The sequence below is a fragment of the Erinaceus europaeus genome, chromosome 2, assembly GCF_950295315.1.
Source record: "Erinaceus europaeus chromosome 2, mEriEur2.1, whole genome shotgun sequence".
Taxonomy (NCBI): domain Eukaryota; kingdom Metazoa; phylum Chordata; class Mammalia; order Eulipotyphla; family Erinaceidae; genus Erinaceus; species Erinaceus europaeus.
In genome coordinates, this window is record NC_080163.1 from 17718167 (window position 1) to 17745088 (window position 26922).

The 26922-nt window shown below is 43.4% G+C and overlaps 1 protein-coding gene across 2 annotated transcripts in view; it reads left to right on the top strand.

Moving 5' to 3' along the window:
* The window catches only part of LVRN (laeverin), a 97149-nt gene that overhangs the window by 28216 nt on the left and 42011 nt on the right, over positions 1-26922 (top strand). For both annotated transcript variants that reach the window (XM_007521978.2, XM_060177368.1), the window contains exons 2-6: positions 5127-5269; positions 7742-7881; positions 15074-15200; positions 22982-23136; positions 24986-25099. In XM_007521978.2, coding sequence (XP_007522040.2) covers positions 5127-5269; positions 7742-7881; positions 15074-15200; positions 22982-23136; positions 24986-25099 — 679 coding nt within the window. The remainder of the gene's footprint in view (positions 1-5126; positions 5270-7741; positions 7882-15073; positions 15201-22981; positions 23137-24985; positions 25100-26922) is intronic.

Below are 26922 nucleotides of genomic sequence, written 5' to 3' on the forward strand. Positions count from 1 at the left end.
TTGACCAGACATATTATTTACCACTTGTTAGAGCTGTAGGCATGCTGACTTCATAAAATAATTTGGAATGAAATGCTTTACTGAGCAGACATGCTTCATGTGGTGGTAGACAGACTCCCCAAGGGTAGCATGTGGTGTCGACCACCAAGACCTCTTCCAGCACAAGGAAAGTGATGAGTTCATGATTATCCAGCCATGCAGGAGGGTAAGAATGTAGCTTTGCAGTGCTGGACCAGAGACAAATGCTCCCATATTAACTCCTTCTCCAGCTGAATTTTTTAAACTCAGATTTGTTGGGCACCATAATAGTATGTCTCAGGGTGGAGAGGGTGGGAGGTGGTTTGACTTTCTGAGACAGGATGTCCTTGTAGGGGTGCTTGAGCCCAACTCAGAGAGAAGGCGGAGGGAGGAAATACACACCAGCATTTAGCCCCACATGTCACAACTAGATTGTATGTGCTGCTGGTTGGCCTTGACTTTTCCATTTAAGATTGAGAGCCAGAAAAATGTGTGTGTTGTGAGGGTTTCTCCCCTAACCGCCACCCTCCCCCCTTTCTGGTTTGTTTGTGTGAAGCCAGGGAGGGAAATAGTTGAGCAAAATCCAAGAGAAATTCTTGAATTTTATTTCTCTGGAGACCTAAATCATGAAATAGGAGGACACTTACTTGCTTGATGGTTGATTTGCTCAAGTGGTGATTCTTCCAGCTGCTTCTTAGTCTTTTTGAACTTGTGGAGCCTTTTAATGAATATAAAACCTTCCCTTAAAGAGTCTACTTTTGGGAGTTGGGTGGTAGCGCAGCGGGTTAAGTGCAGGTGGTGCAAAGCACAAGGATCGGCGAAGGATCCCAGTTCAAGCCCCCAGCTCCTCACCTGCAGGGGAGTCGCTTCACAGGTAGTGAAGCCGGTCTGCAGGTGTCTGTCTTTCTCTCCCCCTCTCTGTCTTCCCATCTCTCTCCATTTCTCTGTCCTATCCAACAACAGTGTTGTTGCCAGGGTTTCACCATCCAGAATCTTTTTTTTTTTTAGATGAAAAGACAAACAGAGAGATAGAAGGTAAGGATGGGGGAGTCGGGCAGTAGCATTGTGGGTTAAGCGCACGTGGCGCAAAGCACAAGGACCCGCGTGAGGATCCTGGTTCGAGCCCCCGGCTCCCCACCTGCAGGAGAGTCGCTTCACAAGCGGTGAAGCAGGTCTGCAGGTGTCTATCTTTCTCTCCCCCCTCTCTCTCTTCCCCTCCTCTCTCCATTTCTCTCTGTCCTATCCAACAACTGTGACATCAACAACAATAATAACTACAACAATAACGACAACAACAAGGGCAACAAAAGGGAATAAATATTAAAAAAAAAGTTTAAAGAGTCTACTTTTCTCCTCCTTCCCACTTTGCACTCTCCTTGGAATTCATGTGTTTTAGGAAGCCGGGCACTTGTTGACTTTCTCGGTTAGCCTGTATATGCATCACGTCCCTGGGTGTAATTTTTCCCTCTACCTGACTCTTGTTCTTTTTCATGTAGTTCAGTGCTGCTTAGATAAACTATTACAACTTCAGGGGACTTGTAGAAGTCCTGAAGACTGTGGAGCTTCCAAGAGAACTGCTTCTCTTAACCATAGATGATGATCCAGTCATGTCTACTTCTTGGGCCTGTCTCTCTGTGTGTGTATGTGTGTGTCTTCTTCTTTTAAGCCATTTAAAAATTTTTTATTATCTTTATTTATTGATTGATTAGAGACAGCTAGAAATCGAGAGAAAAGGGGACAAAAGAGAGGCGACAGAGAGACACCGGCAGCCCTGCTTCACCACTCGCAAAGCCTTCCCCCTGCAGGTGGGGACTGGGTGCTCCAAATCTGGTCCTTGAGCATTGTAACATGTGCCACCACCCAGCTCCCTTTTAAGACATCTGTGTAACTTAACCCATCCTTGATTTTTTTTTTGCCTCCAGGTTTATGGCTGGGACTCGGTGCCTGCACTACGAGTCCACTGCTCCTAGAGGCATTTTCCCCCTTTTGTTGCCCTTATTGTTCATCCTTATTATTATTGTCATTGCTATTGTTGTTGTAGGATAGGACTGAGAGAAATGGAGAGAGGAGGGGGAGACAGGGAAAGAGAAAGACACCTGCAGACCTGCTTCACCACTCATGAAGCAACCCCCCACCCATGCAATTGGGGAGCCAGGGGCTAGAACCAGGATGCTTGAGCTGGTCCTTGCACTTTGTGCCGTGTGTGCTTAACCTGCTATGCTGCCGCCCGACCCCCTCCTTGAATTTGTTTAAAGTTTGTCTATACTACAAATGATTTCTGAGCCAGCAAAAAGCTCATGTAGAGAGGACACTGGCTTTACCACACATGACCCAGGTTTGGGCCTGGCTCCCACCACATTAGAGGAAGCTGTAGAACTGTGATATCTCCCATCTCCCTGTCTCTGTTTCTTGCTTTCTAACTGAAAAAGTCATGCCCGAGCAGTGAAGCACCATTGACAACAACAAGAAAACTTTGTGAGATTGGAAGAAATACAAGCAAACTAAAAAAAAAAAAAATCATTTATCAGTAAACTAAGCTTTGTTTTTTCCCCCAGAGCATTGCTCAATTCTGGAGTATGGGGAATGAACCTGAGATGGCCAAAGACTTGGGCATGAGGGCCTGTTTCAATAACCATCCTGCTAGCTCCCCAGTCCAGTAAATTAATTTCTAAATAATTTTTTATTATCTTTATTTATTTATTGGATAGAGATAGCCAGAAATCAAGAGGGAAGGGGTGACAGAGAGGAAGAGAGACATAGAGACAACTGCAGTCCTGCTTCACCACTTGTGAAGCTTTCCCCCTGCAGGTGGGGTTCAGAGGCTCGAACCTGGGTCCTTGTACATTGTAACATGCACTCAATCAGGTATGCCACCACCCGGCCCCAGTAAATTAAGTTTTTTTTAACATAATGCCAGGGAATAAGCTGAGAGTCTTGTGCATGCATGATTCTGCTGAAGGGTCTCCCTTATCCAATTTCCCTTTTCTATCCTTACAGAGAGGTAGAATGGGAGAGTAACAGGTAGAAAAAGTGAAAGGAGAGGAAGAGACACCTCACCACTCCTATGCCATCCACAGAAATCCCCCCGGTGGTGTCCATGGTGTTCCCATTTTGTGGCAAGAATTGAACCCAGGGCCTCAGGCACAGTGACTCTGGAGTCACTATTAGTTGATCACAGATGGGCAAAGTCTTGTAACCTATGTGGCTTGAGTTAGAGCTTGGGGATCTCCTTTCTGCCCAGGTAAGCCAGAGTATAATAAATTGGAGGAAGAGGTATGGATGGTGGAATACCATCTACCTGGCAGAATACACACTTCGTCTTGCACAAGGACCCAGGTCCCCACTTGCAGGGGGCAAGCTTCGTGAGTGGTGAAGCAGTGCCGCAGGTGTTTCTTTTTCTCTTTCTCTATCTCCCCTTTTCCTCTTGATTCTTCTTTGTCTCAACCAAAAGAAAGAAAAATGAAGGGAAAAAATGGCCACCAGGGGAGTCAGGCGGAAGTGCCGCGGGTTAAGCACACTTGGTGCAAAGCGCAAGGACTGATGGCCACATGGAGCTATGGATTTGTAGTGCAGGCACCAAGCCCTGGTGATAACTCCTGGTGGCGACATACATACATATACACACACGCACACACACATATGCACACATACGCACACATACATACACACAGGTACATACATACATACTCTCTTTCCCTAGTGGGACAGGGGTCTGGAAAAACGGAGCTTCAAGACACATGGTGGAGCCGTTTGCCCAAGGAAGTCAGGTTGGCATCATGGTATCGCCTGGAACCTGGTGGCTGAAAAACAGTTACTATATAAAGCAGAACAAATTGTTGACTAGTCAGGAATCTAAAGGCATGAACATACATACTGGGAGGAAAATGCCCATTTGGGCAAATTTGAATCTCTGTGCATAGCACTAGAGTGCCACCTTTTTCTATTTTCCCTTGGAGATGGGGGAAGCAGCTGAAGGATTTGGTAAATGGACCCACATGTACATGAAATTCATTTCCTTCAGTTTACATGTATCTATCTTGCTTACTCCCAAGAATGTGCAAACTGTGGCCAGCAGGATAGCATACCTAGACAGTGCACCTGCTCGGTCTCTCACACAACCCAGGTTCAAGCTCAGCCCCAGTGCACTGGGAGAAGCTGTAATGCTTTCCCTCCTTTCCTTTTTTTTTATTAAAGATTTAAAAAATATTTATGTATTTATTTCCTTTTTGTTGCCCTTATTATTTTTATTGTTGTTGTAGTTATTATTGCTGTTGATGTCATGTTGTTGGATAGGACAGAGAGAAATGGAGAGAGGAGGGGAAGACAGAGAGGGGAAGAGAAAGATAGACACCTGCAGACCTGCTTCACTGCCTGTGAAGTGACTCCCCTGCAGGTGGGGAGCTGGGGACTCGAACCGGGATCCTCACGCCGGTCCTTGTGCTTTGTGCCATGTGTGCTTAACACGCTGTACTACTGCCCGCTGTACTACTGCCCGACTCCCCCCTCCTTTCCTTCTATCTCTGTCTGTTTCTCTTTTCATCTGAAAAAAAAAAAAAAGATTCTGGATGGTGAAGCCCTGGCAACAACAATAACAAAATCAAAAACATTTTTAAAGGTGTGCAAAGTAAAACTTCTTATACATTTCCAACCAGGAAAAAGAAGGAACATGTGCAAAAATGTAGATGTTCTTCAGCTGACTTGCACTTGGGTGGAGGCTAAAAAGGAAAGAGTTATTTCTGAAGAAGTAATCCGGGCTTTCAAAATACTTGGTTTTTGCAAAAGCCTAGCATTCCATAATTGCTACATTTGTTCCAATGTTGTTTGTAGAAGGGTTTTTAAAGGTGAGTGACATCGCTAAGTAAATATCATTTTGAGGATGAAAAGCAAGTCATTTGTGTTTTATGAACTACACACTCTTACAGGAATTCTGGGGACATAGGGACAATTGGAGTGTATTCTGGAGAAGACATTGGAGATGAGAGGGAAGCATTTTAACTCCTTACTTAGACTTAGAAGCCATTAAAAAAAAAAATTTTTTTTTGGTTGCATCCATAGATTAAGGTTCAAATAATCAGATTTCATCTGCCTCCCTCCCCATTGTGTTTCAGGACACTCCTAGCTTCTCAGATGGAACCAACATTTGCCAGGAATGTTTTCCCTTGTTTTGATGAACCAGCTCTGAAGGCAACTTTTAATATCACACTTATTCATGACCCTGGTTTTGTGGCCCTTTCCAACATGCCAGTGCTAGGTGAGTAATTCTTCTTGCCACCTCCTTCTCTCTCTTTCTCCCCCTCCCTCCCTCCCTCTCTCTCTCTCTCACACACACAACACACACACTTTTCGATATCGATCATACATGGGGCTCTTTCATAAGCTTTCTATCAATAGCTTGTCTGGGCAATGTGTGGGCAGTGGATTCTAATTATTGAGGGAATTCGCCAGAGGCGTATGTCAATACCCACATCCTGGAGATGGTATCTTAGACTCTGTATTGGAAGCAGGAGGACATGATAATGTTCTTACAGATGATAATCCGGGGGCTGGGGGGGGGAGGGGCTGGAAGTGGTGTACCTGGCTAAGCACACATAGTACTAAGTGCAAGGACCTGCACAAGGATCCAGGTTTGATCCTCCAGCTCCCCACGTGCAGGGGAGGGGGAGGACACTTCACCAACAGTGAAGCGGGACTGCAGTTGTCTTTCTCCCTCTCTATCTCCTCCTCCTCCTCTCTCAATTTGTTTCTGTACTATCCAGTAAAATGGGGCCAGGGGAAACGCCCGCCAGCAGCATTTGTAGTGCTGGCACTGAGCCCCAGCAATAACCCTGAAGGCAACAAACAAACAAACAGTAAGAACAACAAAAGAACAGATGATAGTCTCTCTTTCTGCCTTTTAACTTGATCCCAAGCTCGTGGATTTAGTCTGAATCTGGCACACAGCTGTGTCTTACTTGGATCATATGTCTTTTTCCTTCCAGTTGAATCAGTTCCAAACTTTGAAAAAGCCCAAGATTCCCACAGAAGTCAAGATTCTTACTTCCATGAAAAGCCCTCATTCCATCAGCTCGCCAGTGCCACGTGGCATGGTTAGCTACATCTGAGCAGAGACTGCCCCCTCCAGGCCTGGCCGCTCTGTCTTTTCATGGTTCTCTCCCATCGGCATTATCTGGCCCTGGTGGGGGGAGAGAGAGACATAGGTTTGAGCTTGTAGTTTTGAAAGCTTCAGTCTGCCTCCTCTAAAGACTTAGTTGAAACATGAAAGCTAGAATTGTTGACCTGTAAAGCTCTGGGGTAAGTAAGGGCTGAAGTATTAAATAGTAGACATGTATAGAAAAGACCAATAAGCCTGAGCTGCAGTGCTCAGTTGGCCCTCAGTGAAGAATATATTACCCAAGATACTACTTCAGGACCAAGATGGTGTCCTAAGATCTTCCTGATAGGCCTTTTTTTTCCCTTCCCCTAATTGCCACCAGGGATAGCACTGTGAGTCCACCGCTCTTGTTGGCCATATATTTTTTTTCCTTCAAAAAAAGTTTTGTTTTCTTTTTTCCAAGGTTTATATCTGGGGCTTGGTGCTAGCAATATGAATCCACAACTCCTGGCAACCATTTTTTTTCCTTCTATTTTATTTGATAGGACAGAGAGAAATTGAGAGGGGAGGGGAAGATAGGGAAAAGGAGAGACACTTGCAGACCTGCTACACTGCTCATGACATGTTGCCCCCACAGGTGTGAAGTGGGGGCTCCAACCCAGATCCTTGCACACAGTAAAGTGTACACTTAAGCGGGTGTGCCACCACCTGGCCCCCTAAAAAAGGGTTTTTTTTTTTGGGGGGGTGATGATGGCACACACCATTAAGTGCACACATTACCATGAGCAGGATTCCAGGTTCAAGTCCCTGCTTCCCACGTGTACAGGGGAGGCTTCACAAGTGGTGAAGCAAGTACCGAAGGTGTCTTTCTGTCTCGCCTTTGTATCTCCCCTTTCCTTCTCAGTTCCTCTCCATCTTATCTAATAAAAAACAAAAACAAAAAGCAAGGAGGTGGGGAGTCGGACTATAGCGCAGGGGGTTTAGTACAGGTGGCGCAAAGCACAAGGATCCCGGTTCAAGCCCCGGCTCCCCACCTGCAGGGGAGTCGCTTCACAGGCGGTGAAGCAGGTCTGCAGGTGTCTGTCTTTCTCTTCCCCTCTCTGTCTTCCCCCTCCTCTCTCCATTTCTCTCTGTCTTATCCAACAATGACGACAATAGTAATAACAACAAGGGCAACAAAAGGGAATAAATAAATTAAATAAATATTTTTTAAAAAACGGAGGTGGATGGATCAGCTGCCAGGAGTAATGGATTCGTTGAGCACACACCAAGCTCCAGCAATAACCCTGGTGGCAATAAAATAACAATAATAGTATTTTTTCTATTTTATTTGATAGGACAGAGAGAAGGAGAGAGAAAGAGAGACACCTGTAGATGTAGATATGTTTCACCGCTCATGAAGTGTACCTCCCCCCGCAGATGGAGAGTGGGGTCTTGAACCTGGGTCCCTGTACATGGTTATGTGTATGTTTAATGGGGTGCACCACTGTCCAGTCCTCACTAAATGGGTCTTGATAGCTGAGAAATCTTAACTATGAGACTATGAAGAATACTTATTTCAAGGCAACTTGGGGTTATAATTTCAAGGTTGCTTAGGTTTCTAGTGATTCAGACTAAAAATCAATTTTCCAGGTCAGTCTGACAAGGAAGATGTGAATGGAAGCAAATGGACTGTCACCACCTTTCACACCACGCCTCCAATGCCAACTTACTTAGTCGCATTTGCTGTCTGTGATTATGATCATGTTAACAGGACCGAAAGGGGCAAGGAGGTGAGTGAAGAAGGTTCTTGGGGGCCAGATGGTGGTACACCTGATTAAACGCACATGTGGAAGGACCTGAGCAAGGAACCGGGTTCAAGCCCCTAGCTCCCCACCTGCAGTGGGGGTGTTTCACAAGCGGTGAAGCAGGTGGGCAGGTATCTATCTTTCTCTCCCTCTCTATCTACCTCTGTCTTCTCAATTTCTCTTTATTGAATAAGGGAGAGAAAGAGAGAGAGGGAGAGGGAGAGAGAGAGAGAGAGAGAGAGAGAGAGAGAGAGAGATAATATGGCCACTGGGAGTGGTGGATTTATAGTTCCGGCACTGAGCCTGAGTGATAACCATGGAGTCCATTAAAAAAGAAAAAAAAAGACATTTGTTCAGGTAGGGATACTGCCAACAGATAGTGTATATCCATTTTGCCTGGAGATTCTACCCATACCTCCCACTGTCACCTCCTGGTTCTCTCCTGTGTCTCCTACACCCTGTGAAGGCTGTTTGGTGTGACTTTGCAGAACAGGACACGACTATCCCACTATTGCTCTGCAGAAGGGTTGCTGTGGAAACCGCACATGAAGCCCACTCTCGGAGACGGGTTCTGGGCCCCTTTCTTCCCAGCCTGTTGCTGCCTTCTAGGGAGGTTAGAGACAGCTGCCCTCTCAGCACCAGAGAACCCTGGTTGACCTGTTGCCTAATTAGCCCTGTAGTGTCTGTGCAGTCTTGAAGCTGGGAGGACACAGCACTGAAAAACTTAAATGACAGGTGTACTGACCAACCCAGCTAGACACTGTCCAGGAACAAATCTCGTGGCTGAGAGAGTGCATACATTGTTAATTATCAGCCCTGTGTGGATGCAGAGCTGCAGACGCCCTCAGTTCTGGAGCATGCAATACTTACCCAGGTTGTGCCTTGTCTGGAACACCGAATTTCCATCCAATTATATCCTCCAATATTTAGTAACCCTTTCAGAAGATATCCAGGTGGTTATGACAACACTTTCTGTGCTGATTCACTGACTGACAGGTGAGTGTGTAGGTAAATAAAGCCAGTTTCTCAGACTGAATTCTTTCTTTTTTAAAAAAAAATATTTTATGTATTTATTCATGAGAAAGATAGGAGGAGAAAGAAAGAACCAGATATTACTCTGATACATGTACTGCTGGGGATTAAACTCAGGACCTCATGCTTGGGAGTCCAATGCTTTATCCACTGTGCCACCTACCGGACCACGAGTTCTTTCTTTTTAAGAAAAAAAATTAATGGGGAGTCAGGCACAGTGGGTTAAGCGCAGGCGGCACAAAGAGCAAGGGTTTGAGCCCTGGCTCCCCACCTGCAGGGGAGTTGCTTCACAAGTGGTGAAGCAGGTCTGCAGGTGTCTGTCTTTCTCTCCCCTTCTCTGTCTTCCCCTCCTCTCTCCATTTCTCTCTGCCATATCCAACAGCAACGACATCAATAACAACAACAATAACTACAGCCATAAAACAACAAGGGCAACAAAAGGGAATAAATAAATAAAATTTTTAAAAAATTGTTAATGATTTAGTAATTATTAACGAGTTTGTAAGATAGCAGGGGTATAATTACACCCAGTTCCCACAACTAGAGTGCCATGTCCCATCTCCTCCAATGGAAACTTCTCTATTCTTTATCTCTGTCTGAGAGTATGGACCAAAATTCTTCATGGGGTGCAAAATGTAGAAGGTCTGGCTTCTGTAATTGCTTCTTCTCTGGACATGGACATTAGCAGGTGCATCCATATCCCCAGCCTGTTTCCATCTTTCCCCAGTGGGGCAGGGCTCTGGAGAGGTGGGGTTCTGGGACACATTGGTGAGGTCATCTACCCAGAGAAGTCAGGGTGGCATCATGGTGGCATCTGAAACTTGGTGGCTGAAAGGCAGTAAGATATAAAACAAATTGTTCAATAAACAGGAACCCAAATGTAGGAATAGAGCAAATGAAACTAGGGTCTTTGTGTGAGAAGAAGCTAGGAAGTCTATTTCAAGTATGGTCCATGTGGCCCTTGACTTTAGTTAATTTTTGCCTGAGCTTGATAGCTAACATGCAGGTGGACTAAGAAAAGTATTATCTGGGATGATCAGACCCAGTTTTTTCTAGTCACACTGACTTTGTGGGGCTGAAGAGACAAAGGCACCACAGCTGAATAAAGTTCACTCTGGGGCCTGAGACCTTCCAAGGGAGCCAAGCCTGTCACCAGTGGAAGAATGCCTCAGGGCCACTTTCTCCACTCTCCCTCCTAACCTGGCAATGGATTAAGAACACTATGAAGATGTCAGCTCATTCGTGTTCTCAGCTGCTGAGTCCAGCCTGCCTCGTTGACTAACCACCAGCAAGTCCTTGACAATCACAGGTACAACAGAGGCCAAGTCAGACATCAATGGCGTGTATCAATAAGGCTGCTCAGGCATGAGCTGAAGTACACGCTGCTTCAGATCTGGCAAGAAGGAGTGTACCCCATAAGCTGAGATGTGACCCCAGCTGGTCCATCAGCATCTACCTCTCTCAGTGCTGCTGTATAGGAAGTAAAGCTTATGAAAGGACCCCCCTCTGTTTCTTCATCAAAGATTACCCCAGAAAGCCAGCTGTTACAGAAGCAGAAGTGAATGTGCTTACCAAAGTCACACTCTTCAGCAGAACATCTGCGATTTCGGGATGAGTTTATCAGTGGAATGTTGCACTTGGCAGTGGCTCAGCTCTAGGAAATGAAGGCGTCCACCATGTAGTCTACACAGGAGCCAGAATGGAGTTTGGGGGGGGGGGGGCTGGTTGTCTAGCCTGTACCAAAAATCGCTCATTAAGTAAGAGAGAAAAAAAAAGTCAGTGAAACTGAAAATCTGCTTAATGGGTGGCATGAGGATAAGCAGAAGATATGTTTGAATCAGGATGGAGAGAAGATATTTTGAGTAGGCTTTAGCACATGGGAACATGTGTTAAGATGTTCCTGTATTAGATGTTGAATTCTTCTGTGTGGATATGAATTCTTTCCAGGAGGTTGTCAGAACACACCAGGAGACTAGTGTGTTGAAGAGATTTTTAATGGATATATCTCCAAAATACCCCTTGCTACCCTCCAAGGGTCACCCTTCATCCCTCCAACCCCCCTGCGCCCGCCCCCATCCTCCAGTTTGAAATTTCTGTTGTTTTTGCCTGACTTTGGCCTTAGAGAATGGCAGTTTGGGGGAGGGATCTTTAGAAACTAGAAATTAAGGCGTTGGGGTGGTGGCTCACTCAGTTAAGTGCACATGTTCTGGTGCACAAGGGCCTGGGTTCAAGCACCTGGTTCCTATCTGTGATGGGGAAGCTTCACAATTGGTGAAGCAAGTACTGCAGGTGTCTCTCTTTTTCTCTTATCTACCCTTTCCATCTTGGTTTCTCTGTTTCTATCCAATAAGTGTATAAGTAAAATAGCAAACAATAGAGAAACCGGAAATTAACATGTAGGCATTAGTTGTGCTTGGTGTTATTTTCCAGAAAGACTACGGTTAAAATGCACACCTCAGGGAGTCGGGCAGTAGCGCAACGGGTTAAGCGCACATGGCGCAAAGCCCAAGGACTGGTGTAAGGATCCCGGTTCGAGTCCCTGGCTCCCCACCTGCAGGGGAGTCACTTCACTGGCAGTGAAGCAGGTCTGCAGGTGTCTATCTTTCTCTCTCCCTCTCTGTCTCCCCTCCTCTCTCAATTTCTCTCTGTCCTATCCAATGACAGTGACAACAACAACAATAATAATAACCACAACAGTGATAAAACACAAGGGCAACAAAAGGGGAAAAATGGCCTCCAGGAGCAGTGGATTCGTGGTGCAGGCACTGAGCCTTGGCAATAACCCTGGAGGCAAAAAAAAAAAAAAATGCACACTTCTTCTTCAAAGTGAGGGAGCCCCAACCATTATTTCCACAGAATAGTGTGGGCTTTGGTTGTAGAGACCTTTTAATGGTTGCCTCAAGAGCTAAACTGGAATAGGGAGAGTTAAGTTTTGGGGGCCAGGACTGAGTTTTGGGCCCCAGCTTCCATGGGTGATCATCAGCTCAGAGGCCTTCGAGGAGACTGAAAAGACTGAGGAGGACCAGGTGGAGACACCCCTGGTTAAGCTCTCACATTATAATGCCCAAGCCCCGGTTCACACCTGTAGCGGGGAAGCTTCACAAGTGGGGAAGCAGGACTGCAGGTGTCTCTCTGTCTCTTTCCCTCCCCTCTCAGTTTCCCTCTGTCTCTATCTAATAAATAAATAAATAAATAAATAAAATATTTGTAAAAGGTAGAGGGAGTCAAAGCAGGCCTTCAAAAGCAGGTCATGGAGTTGTGTGAAAGGGAATGTTCCTATAGATGTCATGCCACTCATAATTCACCTAACTCAGGGCAATATTTCTAGCTGACCTACAAGCAGAGGCAAGTGAATGTGTTCTTGGGGTGCAGAAAATCCAAATCTTGTGCTGCTTTGTTTCGTTAGCATATTCTGTGACGTTTTTTTGCAGAGTTGTTTCTGAAATCAACTATACTCACATCAGGATAATGAAGTTCCACATCTCTGACTTGTCTTCAAGGGTAGTGAGTTTTCCATGTCAACACTAGGGATTCCATTTTTAAAAAAATGCTTGGCTGGTATTGTAGAGTTTAAAGTGGCTTCATGATGGAATAATAATGACTGTTAAGAAACCGGCAGGGGTCGGGCGGTAGCACAGCGGGTTAAGCACATGTGGCTGGCGCAAAGCGCAAGGACCTGTGGCATAAGGATCCCAGTCCCCACCTGCAAGGGAGTCGCTTCACAGGCAGTGAAGCAGGTCTGCAGGTCCTTTCTTTCTCTGTCTTTCTCTCCTCTCTCCATTTCTCTCTGTCCTACCCAACAATGAACGACATCAACAACAACAGCAATAACCATAACAAGGCTACAACAAAAAGGGCAACAAAAGGGGGAAAAAATGGCCTCCAGGAGCAGTGGATTCATGGTGCAGGCCCTGAGCCCCAGCAAGAATCCTGGAGGCAAAAAAAAAAAAACTGACACCAGCAAATGAGTCATCCAGATAGGTTCCCAGACAACAATATGGTCACATTAAAGCGACAAAGGCGGGCAGGGATTACTTTGTTACCTACAAAAATGGCTGAGCCATAAACTGAGGTAGAAATGTACTTGTTCTAACAAGTATCATTTCATGGGGCTGGATGGTGGCACACCTGGTTGAGTGCACAGATTACAATGTGTAAAGACCCCTCAGGTACGAGTCTCCCTACCTGCAGGGGGAAAGCTTTGTGAGTGGTGAAGCAGTGCTTAGGGTGTCTCTCTGTCTCTCTCCCTACCATCCCTATCACTCTCGATTTCTGGCTGTCTTTATCCAATAAATAAATAAAGGTAATAAAAAAAAACTTTAAAAAGTAACAAGTATCAGATCATAAGACTTTTTTAAAAGTATTTATTTTTATTTTCCCTTTTGTTGCTCTTGTTTTTATAGTTGTAGTTATTATTGTCATTATTGACGTCATCGTTGTTGGATAGGACAGAGAGAAATGGAGAAAGGAGGGGAAGACAGAGAGGGGGAGAGAATTATAGACATCTGCAGACCTGCTTCACTGCTTGTGGGGGCTCGAACTGGGATCCTTAGCCGGCCCTTGCACTTTGCGCCACGTGCACTTAACCCGCTGCGCTACCGCCCGACTCCCTGATCATAAGACTTTTTAATAAGCTTAAAAAAAAAAACTAGGAGAATTAAACTGGCTTTAAAAAGAAGGGGAACCAGAAGCTGGGTGGTAGCATAGCAGGTTAAGTGCACATAGTGCGAAGCTCAAGGACTCCTGTAAGGGTCTCAGCTTGAGTCCCCAGCTCTCCGCCTTCAGGGGGGCCGCTTCACAAGAAGTGAAGCAGATCTGCATGTGTCTGTCTTTCTCTCCCTCTCTGTCTTCCCCTCCCCTCTCCACTTTCTCTCTGTCCTATCCAACAATAACAGCAGCAACAACAATGAAAAAAAGATGGCCGCCAGGAGCAATGGATTCGTAGTGCAGACACCGAGCCCCAGTGATAAGCCAGCAGGCAATAAAATAAAAATAAATAAAATAAGGGGGAACCATGACTGTTTTAATAAGTAAGCCATTCTCTATGTGCATGATGATTCAAATCTAATATATACCAGACTGTATCTCCCATGACTACACAATTCTGTTTCGGATGGCTGGAAATCTGTCCCGAAAAGAGAAGCAAGGTCCAAGTGGCATTTTGCCCTCACATAGCGTCTATATTTTCTGTGGGGGGTATGTAGCTTTTGCACTATGAAAGTGACACAGCCTATCATAAGAGACAGAAGTTGGGAGTCGGGCGGTAGCGCAGCAGGTTAAGCGCATGTGGCTCAAAGCACAAGGATCCTGGTTGGAGCCCCAAGCTCCCCACCTGCAGGGGAGTCGTTTCACAGGTGGTGAAACAGGTCTGCAGGTGTCTATCATTCTCTCCCCCTTTCTGTCTTCCCCTCCTCTCTCCATTTCTCTCTGTCCTATCCAACAACAACGACAACAATAATAGCTACAACAGTAAAACAACAAGGGCAACAAAAGGGAATAGTATATAAAAAAATTTTTTTTAAAGAGACAGAAGTTGCATACTTTTTTTGGGGGGCACTTCATTACTTAGTGGATAGTTCTAGGGAAAGCTTTTCTCAGAGCAAGTATGCATTTGTTTTTATTTTATTGTTATTATTTCTTTTTTTTAGAGAGAGTGAAAGGGAGCACAACATCCAAGCTTCCTTTTTTATTTATTGGCTAGAGACAGCCAGAAATGGAGAAGAAAGGGGGAAATAGAGAGGGAGAGAGACAGTGAGACAGAGAGAAACCTGTAGCACTGCTTCACCACTCCTAAAGCTTTCCCCCCCTGCAGATGGGGACCTGGGGCTCAAACTTGGGTTCTTGCATTTTATAATATGCACTCAACCAGATGTGCCACCACCCGGTCCCCAAAAGCTTCCGTCAACGTAACGAGGGCTGGACTTGAACCTGAATCACGCACATGGCAAAAAAGCATATTATCGGAGCTATTTTGCTGGCCTGCATATATCCATTTAAACGTCTCTGAAAAGATGAGGCGCTGGGTCTAGCACATCAGGGAATGGGAACAAGCAGTACTTCTCCCAACGCCCCCCCCCCCCCCATACACACACTTTCCATAGTCGTCCCAGCTTTTCCTAACTGCTGTGTCATTATTCTGCTTTAGATCCGCATCTGGGCCCGGAAAGAAGCCATCGCCAGGGGAGAGGCTGACTTTGCTTTGAACATCACAGGCCCCATCTTCTCCTTCCTGGAGGATCTATTTAATATCAATTACCCTCTTCCAAAAACAGGTGAGCAGCCAACAACGGGGGAGCTGTCTTCCTTTCCAATGTACTCAGTTCCCAGGATGCCCTGGGTTGAGGTCACCCAGTGGAGTCGCCGCACACCGTGCACCCTTGGTCATCATGGCTGCTAGATTTGGAGTATGTGGCACTGGCCTCCTGTCTCCTTTCTCACGCATAGCTTCTCAACTGCTCTTTCTCTGTCTTGTGCCAAGTGCTCTGTGGGTTTTTCTGAGAGCTCTCCAGCTTCCATGCCCCCACTGGCAGCCTCTCCTCTCCAGCCCCTGCTTTCTCTCTCACTTTCTGCACTGTTTCCTTCAAGAACAAGTAAGCGTTCAGCTCAGTGCCCTGAATCCTTTTAGGAGGCCTACATGAATTATTTTCCAGGACCATTTAGAAAGTAATTCTTCCTTTCTTTCTTTCTTTCTTTCTTTCTTTCTTTCTTTCTTTCTTCTTTTTTTTTTAAATGTGCTTCAGTAGTCAGTTATTGGATTAGGACTTTGGGGTAATTCCCCATATGTGAATTTTTGTTGTATGAAATTGGAAGCATGTGTGAGCATAATGTGATCCTGGAGGAAATATGTAAACATTTTTCTCTCCCATGGATTTGTATGGAGAGCCAGGGACAATGCCACTCAGCCCAGAAAGTCGTTTGGTGTCTTTACTTTTTTTTTTTAATTTAAGAAAGGAGACATTAACAAAACCGTAGGATAGGAGGCTTACAACTCCATACAATTCCCACCACCTGATCTCCATATCCCATCCCCTCCCCTGATAGCTTTCCCATTCTCTATCCCTCTGGGAGTATGGACCCAGGGTCATTGTGGGTGGAAGGTCTGGCTTTGGTGTCTTTCTTCCTGAGTTGAGGGTTTCCTATAAATGTATTTTCTTTGCCTGGCACATGGTGGGAAAAAGGAAGATAGGCAGATGACATTTGGAGGAGGGGGGCTGGTCTCAAGTCTCCTGAGCAGTGGGTAGCTAAGGGCTCTGCCATTGGAGCATAAACCAGCCTTCACTCATTAGGAACCCCCTGGAGGCAATGTTTGTGAGCTAGGAATTCAGAGGCAGCAGAGCCTGGGCCTGGAGGCCAAATCCAGGGTACTTCTGTGTCGGTAGAAGCTTAGGGTAACCCTGGTCTGGGAGAGCAAAATTTACGGCATGAGCTAGTTTAGGAGAGGCCCACAGTTAGCCTTGATCCTCAGGTCAGACCACCTGCTTTATTCAATTTCGCTCTGTCCTGTCAAATAAAAATAGAAAATAAAGAAAAAAATATGGCTGGTGGGAGCAGTGGATTTGTAATGCAGGCACTGAGCCCTGGTGGCAAAAAAAAAAAAAAAAAAAAGCATTGCCTTTTTATAGAAAGATGGTTAAAACCCAGGATCTTTAAGGGAGAGAGAAAATAATATTTTTTTTATTGCTCCAACTCTTATTTGAGTCTCTAAAAAACAAAATAATTAAAAAAGTAAGACCTTTATCTACTATCATTTCCTTCATAAGCTAGAATCTTACTTCCAGTGAGTCAGAGGAGAAACCGTTTGGCTTCTTTATCCCGTGTCTTATGAGCTTATCTTCCTGTAGCTTAATCAGCATTATTAAAGCTATGGAGTCAAGGACAATATGATTTGTATTGATGTGTCCACTTAATAAAACAGCATTTTCCCTCTGATGTTGCTATCCACTTACCACACTCTGTGTAGAGTCAGAAGTGAACTGAAACACTGAACTATTGCAAGACCACAGTTGGGCATGGGGGTTGTTCTAGGTTTTCAAGGGAAAAGTGGCATGGGTGCATTTAGAAAGAAATATGGATCTTTATAATGTAGACATTTAAAAACTGATAACTTCTCATTTAAGTCATGGTTGTGCTCTTAATCTGTAATAGTAATGGAATCTATAAACACACACACACACACACACACACACACACACACACACACACATATTCCATCCTAGAAGTGATTTTTGCCAGTCCCTGTTCAGGTGCCATTTGCCAGGCTGGGCTAGCTTCACGGGCGGTAGAGAGTGGTACGCAGTTCAGTCTTTATTCATGTGGAACACAGCACAATCTAAGCTATCTCTAATCACAGTCCTGTCCTTATATATCCTGAGGTGAAAGTGTCAGGTCCAAAGAGGATGTACGTAGGATAGGGGGTGGGGAGAAAGAAAAACGTGCAAAACAGTGAGGATTAAACCAATGCCCTAGAGGCAGGGCGGTGCTTAGTTAACAGTGGTTATGTAAATAGAATACAGTGTTAAGCGGGGGGATTAAACCACTGAAACAGAAGGGGTCTTAGAAGCAGAATTTAGAAGCATACCAACAGATTTTTGTTGTTGTTGTTGTAGCAGCAGTAAAGTCTAGTAGAAGTTAAACCGTAAGCAGTGAAATAATGAGTTAGTGACATAGTGTCTGTGGTTGCTTTAGCTCTTCAGTGCCAGAGTTAAATGCACAAAAGAAAACACACAGCCCACAAAACCAAAAATACTCTCTAGTCCTCTGCAGGAGCGGGTTGCCAGCCCCTGTTCTACAGAGTAAATTGCGGCTTCATGAATGTTCATATTATTTGTTGTTTGCAAACAGTGAGCTAGTCATCAAAATAAAATGAAACATGGTCATGTGTGAGCCACTAATGATGGTTTATCAAGTAACACGATATTAGCTTCAACCATGTGTAAAGTCAACCTAAATTATTGGCCAAGCACAGCAAGGAACGTGTTGGTTACACAAGTGAAGCATGAACAAAGGACCTATTTCCTCCATCAACACAATAAAACAGAGTCAATGTTGACTGTTCTAGGAGTAAAAGAAACAAGTGACATGCTGTAGAAAATTTGGGAAAATAAAGAAAAACTCAAAAAAAAATACAAAGAAAAATATCTTGTAATGCTACCACTAAGAGCTGCTAATTCATTGGGATATTTTCCCCCAACAGCTCTTTTTTCTTTTTATTTTCTTTCTTTCTTTCTTTCTTTTTGCCTCCAGGGTTATCGCTGGGGCTTGGTGCCTGCACTACGAATCCACTGCTCCTGGAGGCCATTTTTTTCCATTTTGTTTCCCTCCTTGTTGCGCTTGTTATAGTTGTTATTGTTATTGTTGTCATAGCTGTTGTTGCTGGATAGCACAGAGAGAAATGGAGAGAGGAGGGGAAGACAGAGAGGGGAGAGAAAGATAGACACCTGTGGTTCTGTTTCACCACCTGTGAAGCGACTCCCCCTGCAGGTGGGGAGCTGGAGGCTCAAACCCGGATCCTTATGCTGGTCCTTGCGCTTTGTGCCATGTGCGCTTAACCCGCTGCGCTACCGCCCAGCTCCCATGCTTTCTTTTTTCTTTAATTGTACACTATTTTTATTGCCACCAGGGTTCACTGGAGTTTAGTGTATGCACAATGAACCCATCACCCCTAGAAGCCTTTTTTTCCTTTTCTTTTTCCTCTAATGTTAGATATGACAGAAAGAAATTGAGAGGGAAGGAGAAGGTGGAGGGGAGGGGTGGTGCACCAGGTTAAGCGCACATAGTACGAAGCATGAGAACCCGCACAAGGATCCCAGTTTGAGCCCTCGCCTCCCCACCTGCAGGGGGGGAATCACTTCATAAGTGGTGAGGCAGGTCTGCAGGTATGTCTTTCTCTCTCTCTATCTTCCCCTCCCCTCTCAATTTCTCTCTGTCCTATCCAAAAAAATTTGAAACAAATGGCCAAGGAGTAGTAGATTCATCGTGCTGGCACTGAGCCCCAGTGATAACCCTGGAGAGGAGAGAGAAAGGGAGATGGAGAGGGAAAAGGAGAGAGAGAGAGAGAGACTGACCTACAGCACTGCTTCACTGCTTATGACGTTTCCCTTCTGTAGGTGGGGACTGAGGACTCAAACCTGGGTCCTTGTACATGGTAATGTATGTCCACAGCCCTCTGCCTCAGTATCTTTCTCAGTTTCCATATCTGTTTTTCTTTGATATTTAACAAAAATGTACCATAAGATTAACACAACATAGTCGATAAGTAAATACTTCACAGTGATTTTCAAGATATAAAAACTTATGGATTACTTTGGCCAAACAGTCCATTTAATCCTTTGTGACTGGACATTTGGATTGATTTCACCCTTTAAAGGCTGTAAAATCCTCGAAAGCACTTTAAAAACCACTTTTAAACAGTACTAAGGGAAACATCGGGAAATATTTACAAATATCCATGCTATTTGTCTTAGTATACATTCCATATGTTGAACAACTTGGTCAAAGGGTAGAGCCTTTTTTTTTTTTTTTTAAAGAATTTGAAATATTTGGCTGAATTGCTCCAGAAAGATTGTAGCAATCCACATACCTACCAAGAGGTCACTGCCAGTTTTCCTAGAATTGATGGTTAATATGAACATGAAACAGTCCTGGACATTCATGTTCTTATACATTTAAAGATTAAGTTGTATAACAGTTTTGCTTTTTTATAATTAAATTGAGTATTTTTTATTTTAGTTTATCTTATTTTAGAGATAGAGACAGACAGAGAGGGAGGCAAGGGCCAGGCGGTGGCACACCTGGTTAATCCCACATATGACAGTGTGCAGGGACCTCGGTTCAAGCCCCGGATCCCCACCTGCAGAAGGAAAGCTTCACAAGTGGTAAAGCAAGGCTGCAGATGTCTCTCTGTCTCTTTCCCTCTCTAACTCCCCATCCCTTCTCAATTTCTGTCTCTGTTCAATAATAATAAATAAATAAAAATTAAAGAGAAAGGAGAGAGAGAGAGGAAACAGCACCAAGCTTCCTTTATTGCTGAGTCACATATAAGACAAAGCACTGCACTAGCGAACTGAGCTATTTCTGTAGCCCTGTTGAATATTTTGAATAGTATTTTTGGCTGTTTGAATTATTTTTCTAGTGAATAGTTTGTACTTGTCTCTTTATTTGTCAATTTTTTAAATTACTGTATTTACTCATTGGATAGAGACAGTCAGAAATTGAGAGAAGGGGAGATAAAGAGGAAGAGAAGCAGAGTGACACCTGCAGCCCTGCCTTACCACTGGTGAAGCTTTCCCCCTGCAGTCGGCAAAGGGGTGGGGGGTTTAAATCTGGGTCCTTGTGCACTGGAACAAGTGCACTCAACCAAGGGCATCACAATCCAGCCCCAGATTTGTCTTTTTTTTTCTTGAATAATAATAATAATAATAAAGTACTCCCTGTGGTTTGTGAAATATACTACAAGTGCTTTACCCAGTGGTGATGGGCCTCCAAATTTATTTATGGGATTTAGGAAAACTAAAAATACTTCTTGTTCTCTTTTCTTTTTTTCTTTTTTTTTTTTTTTTGCCTTGAGGGTTATTGCAGGACTCTGTGTAGACACTACAAATCCACTGCTCCTGGTGGCCATTTTCCCCAATTTATTGGATAGGGTAGAGAGAAATTGAGAGAGGAGAGAAAGAGAGGGGAGAGAAAGATAGACACCTGCAGACCTGTTTCACCACCTGTGAAGTGTCCCCCATTGCAGGTGGGGAACTAGATGAATCGAACCCGGATCCTTACGTGGGTCCTTACGCTTAGTACTATGTGTGCTTGCTTACCCGGGAATGCCACCACCCAGCCCCCAGGGACTAAAATACTTTCAGGGAGTCTGGCGGTAGCTCAGCGGGTTAAGCACAAGTGGCGAAGCGCAAGGGCCGGCGTAAGGATCCCGGTTCGAGTTCCCGGCTCCCCACCTGCAGAAGGTCGCTTCGAAAGAGGTGAAGCAGGTCTGCAGGTGTCTGTCTTTCTCTCCTCCTCTCTGTCTTCCCCTCCTCTCTGCATTTCTCTCTGTCCTATCCAACAACAACAACAGCTATGACAACAAATAACAACTACAACAAGCACAACAACAAGGGCAACAAAATGGGAAAAATAGCTTCCAGGAGCGGTGGTGATTCGTAGTGCAGGCACCGAACCCTAGCAATAACCCTGGAGGCAAAAATAAAATAAAGTAAAATACTTTCAAATAGACTTAATATCTTTTTAGAACACATTTCAGCTTTACAAGAAAAGTGTGTACAATTCTCATATGCTCTGTCTTCCTTTCACCCTTTTGCCTGTTAATAACATCTTGCATTAGTAGTGGGCTCCACTTGTGAAAGCTGACGAGCCAGTGTTGACATTAATATTAACTGAAGTCAGTAGTTTCCACTGGGCTTCACTGTTAGTGCTGTTTTGTTCTGTGAGTTTTAGCAAATGTTGACTCAAGTATAAGCCGCTAAAGTACCGTACAGAATCGTTTCACTGACATAAATCCCACATGTTCCACCTACCCCTGTTCCCCCTTGCCCTCAAGTTCCTGACAACCACTGATCTTTGTGTTTAAGATTTATTTAGGGGGTTGGGCAGGAGCGCAGCAGGTTAAACACATATAGCACGAAGGATCCCGATTCTCGAGCCCCCAGCTCCCCACCTGCAGGGGGAGTCACTTCACAGGTGGTGAAGCAGGTCTGCAGGTGTCTATCTTTCTCTCCCCCTCTCTGTCTTCCCCTCCTCTCTCCATTTCTCTCTGTCCTATCCAACAACAATGACATCAATAACAACAACAATAATAGCTACAACAACAAAACAAGGGCAACAAAAGGGAATAAATAAATATTTTTTTAAAAGATTTATTTCTTATGAGACAGAGAAGACAGAAAGAGAAAGAGAAAGAGAGAAAGAGAAAGAGAGAGAGAGATACAAATGAACCAGAGTACTGTTCTGTTTAGTTCTGGCATAAGATGGTAGCCAGGGTTGAACCTTTGGCCTTAGACATGCAAGCTGATGCACTGACAGGCTGTTACCTCCCTGGCCCTGTCACAAATGTTTTCAGTGTCTCTATGGTTTCAGCTTTTCCATTATGTTGTACAGTTGGAATTATACCATGTGAAGCTTGTCCAGATTAGCTTCTTCTTTTACTTGGTTCTATGCATTTTAACCTCCTTCATGTCCTTTAATAGCTTGATAGTTTATTTTTCTATCACTGAATAATATTCCATTCTATGGATGTACCATAGTCTGCTTATCCATTCACCTATCAAAGAACATGCCAATTTCTTCTAAGTTTGGGCAGTGAGCATTAAAGATACTATAAACCTTTTTTGTGTGTAAGTTTTTGCATGGACATAAGTGTTTTTTGTTTGTTGCCAAAGTGCTTCTGGAGTTTGAATCTAGGACCTTAGAGCCTCAGGCACGAAAGTAACCACTGTGCATCACCAAGGTCGGTAAATAAATTTTCAGTTCTTGGATAAGTACTTAGGAGCTCACTTGCAATACCTGTGTGCAGCATTTTAAGAACATGCCAAACTGCCTTCCAAACCTGCTTTGCGCTCCTGCCAGAAATGAGTGAGAGTTCCGGTTGCTTCACAAATTCTCAACATTCTGTGTTGTTTTGGACTTTGGTCTTTGTCGCAACTGTGTAGCGGTATCACTTTGTTTTTGGTTTCCTAGGACAAGTGTGTTGAGCTTCTTACAGCTTCTTATTTGACAGTTACCTTTTTAGTGAAGTGCCTGTTTAAATCTTTGTCCATTTTTGTGAATGAGCTGTTGATGTTTGACTGTTGGCTTTGAGGTGTTCTGTGTATATTGTAGATGCAAATTTTGTCAAAAGTAACTTTCATACATTTGACACCATTTATTTTTCTGTCTTCTATCTTGGTCTTTTAAGGCTTTCTTTTCCCTCCGACTACAAACATTCATTTGTCACTTTTCTCTATAATTTTATGATTTCATGATGAGATCTTTACATCTAAAAATCTGTTTTTTTTTTTTTTTTTTTTTGCAAGATGAGCTCATTTTCCCTTCCTTTAAATCCACTTAGATATAGTTGCCTTGCCCATTTTTGATGACCGTGCAATGGAAAACTGGGGACTGATGGTATTTGATGAATCATTATTGTTGCTGCAACCAGATGATCAGCTCTCCGAAAGAAAGAGCATCATCTCTTATATTATCTCCCATGAGATTGGACATCAGGCATGTGGTAAAATGTTCTTTCTTATTTCACATTCTTCATGATAATATTCTTCAAGCTACTTTGCCAAAAATAGCAAAAATATATACATATTTAACCCCTGTAGATCACATTTTTAGAAGTTAACTCGAGAGCAGGACAATGAATAAAAAACAAGAATGGATCTTTGTAATTTGATCCTGGATCAATTTTTAAACTGTTGGTGATGAATCAGAGATGGACTAATATCATGGTGATAAGTTCACTTGAAGATTGAGTTATCCTAAGATTAATCTTGTTACACAAAGTCTTCGTTGGGAAAAGCAAACCCTGCAGAACTAGGGCTCTTAGTTTTTCATTCCTTTTTAAAATAAGGAACAGAAAAGTTACCCACATTTGTTCACTATTGTCTGTTTTATATCAGGGAGAGGATAAAGGGTGAGGTAACATATTAGTGTCAGCAAGATAAGCAGCTGTTAGTCCTTGTGCTGCATCTTCAAAAATGACCTGAACAAACATGTACTCTATTAAATGTATGATTTCATGCTGATGCTTTCAGGGGTTTAGCTGATTGGTCTGATGGGGATTCAGGATCTTGACATCCAATGTAACCACACAGATTTCTCTAGAGGAAAAGCATCTCAACTATAGAATGGTTAGTTCCTTGTTATGTGGTTCCCTAACATTTTGCAAAGGAGCTGTTTACCATGATAGATCAGCAGCTGGTTACACACACAGTCAACACATACTTTCACAAGTTTTGATCAGATACCCAGTGTCATTTATTACTACTACCACTACTACTACTATTATTATTTTTTTTACTATTAGTATTATTATAGCCTGAGTGACATATTGCTTTGGAAAACAGGCTCACTCTTAGTGCATCACAGCTGTTATGAGAATTTGGTTAAATACCAGGGTGTCAATTTGTTGGTTTTAGAAATTAATTGTGTTTTCTTTCCTGATTGGACATCATTCTTTCAACACTCTCTCTTAAGCTCAAATAGGAAATAAATATAGCTGGACCCTGTTGCAGACCATTGCTTGAGTGATATATATTCATGATGCAGAACAAATCACGCTTTTAAAATAAAACTACTACTGGGGATCTGGCAATACGCAGCGGGTTAGGCTCACATGGCACAAAGTGCAAGGACCTGCGTAAGGATCCCGGTTTGAGCCCCCAGCTCCTCACCTGCAGGGGAGTTGCTTCACAGGCGGTGGAACAGGTCTGCAGGTGTCTGTCTTTCCCCCTCTTTGTCTTCCCCTTCTCTCTCCATTTCCCTCTGTCCTATCCAACACGAACGACATCAACAATAACAACAATAATCACAACAAGGCTACAACAACAAGGGCAACCAAAGGGAGGGAAATGGCTTCCAGGAGCAGTGGATTCATGGTGCAGGCGCTGAGCCCCAGCAATAACCCTGGAGGCAAAATAATAATAATAATAATAAAAATAAATAAATAAAACTGCTAACGGCAAACTTCTACTGTTTGTTTAGGTGCTGGGATTCGGAGGGATAAAGTGAACATTCAGTACTTCTGCATTATTCTACTGGATGTAAATTTTGGGCTATTTCAGAAATGCTGCTCTAGCTTCTGTCATTTTTGAAAACTGCAGCTTTGAAATAAAAAAAAACGTTTTCAATCATTTGATGCTAGACAACCATTTAAAAGAAATGTGTAATTGATAACTCTTCAGGTTAAAACTCCATTGTGTTGGTTTGGATCTGTTTTCAAGTGTTACTGTTAATAGCATGAAGGTTTTTTTTTTTTAATGTCATTTACTTTATGTTTGACATGCAGTTACAGTAAGCATGACTTAAATTAATTTTAGAACTTTCTTTCTTCTCCCATCTCCAAAAGTGGTTTGGAAACTTGGTTACCATGAATTGGTGGAACAACATCTGGCTCAATGAGGGTTTTGCGTCTTATTTTGAATATGGAGTAATTAACCACCTTAATCCTAAACTCCCCAAAGTAAGTATCCTTATTACTTTTTTTTCTTGTGATATTAAAAGTAATGCATATTACTTTTGTTTGATTTTAAGAAAATAGAAGTAATGTTCAATTAGTTGTAATATCAGAGATGGTCAACATTATCTTTTTAATGTGTTTTTTTTTCCTTCCAGACTTTCATTTGTTGCCAGTATGCACGTAGAAAGATAGAATGCTTGTACCAAAGTAAAAGACTCTGGCGTGAGTGGGTGGTGGGGGAGAATACAGGTTCTTCAGAGGACCTAGTGGGGGTTGTATCGCTATATGGAAAATTGAGAAATGTTATGCACGTACAAACTGTTGTATTTACTGTGGAATGGAAAACATTAATTCCCCAATAAAGACATTTAAAAAAAAAAAAGAAAGGTAGAATGCCATATATTCATAGAATAATCTTTGCATTTTCTACATTTTAGGTTATTTTTTTATTTATTCCCTTTTGTTGCCCTTGTTCCATTGTTGTAATTATTATTATTGTTATTGATGTCATTGTTGGATAGGACAGAGAGAAATGGAGAGAGGAGGGAAAGACAGAGAGGAGGAGAGAAAGTTAGACACGTGCAGACCTGCTTCACCGCTCATGAAGCGACTCCACTGCAGGTGGGGAGCCAGGGGCTCCAACCGGGATCCTTAACGCCGGTCCTTGCACTTTGTGCCACGTGCGCTTAACCCGCTGCGCTACCGCCCGACTCCCATTTTAGGTTATTTTGACTTTTGCCAGTCTAGACAAAAATTTACGAGCAATTTTAATTAGCAGCCTATAGCTTAATGAGTAATATGCTATATCTTACGTTACAAATGTAATTGCTATTATATTCATATCAGCAGCTGTTATATATATATTATAGATGAGATTTCGAGATTGTCTTGAGAAATAGTAATCTTGAAAACTAAACTTGGTGCTGGGCAGTGGCACCCACTTGAACACACACATTACCCTGTGTAAGAATCCAGGTCTAAGCCTCTGGTTTCCGCCTGCAGGGGGAAAGCTTCACAAGTGAAGTAGTATTGCACGTGTTTCTCTTTCTTCCTCCCTCTTTATCACCCCCTCTCCCCTTGATTTCTCTCTCTCTCTCTAATTAAAAATATTAAAAAAAGAAAGAAAAAATTTCATCAGTATGTAAATCTGATTACTTTCAACTTTAAGTTATATTTTGAGTACTTTATTTTGGCTAATTAGATAATGCTTCCAAGATGGCATGGTAATGCTAAAATGACTTAATTTTATATAGGTATTTAAGTGTTGAGACTTAATATAGTTTATTTATTTGTTTATTATTGGATAGAGACAGAGAAACAGAGGAGGGGGAGGTGGAGAGGGAGAGAGAAAGACAGACACCTGCAGACCTGCTTCGCTGCTTGTGAAGTGACCCCCTGCAGGTGGCGAGTTGGGGCTCAAATTGGGATCCTTGTGTGGGTCTTTGGTGCCTCATACTATGTGCGCTTAACCAGGTACACCACCACCGTACCCCCTATAATTATATTTTCTTTTCTTTTTAACCAGAGCACTGCTCAGCTCTGGCTTATGGTGGTGTGGGGGATTGAACCTGAGACTTTGGAGCCTCATGCATGAGAGTCTCTTTGCATAATCATTATGCTATATATACCCCCGCCCCTATAATTATATTTTCTTTTCTTTTTTTATTTAAGAAAGGAGACATTAACAAAACCGTAGGATAGGAGGGGTACAACTCCACACAATTTCTGCCACCCAATCTCCATATCCCATCCCCTTCCCAATAGCTTTCCCATTCTCTATCCCTCTGGAAGCATGGACCCAGGGTCTTTGTGGGTTGCAGAAGGTG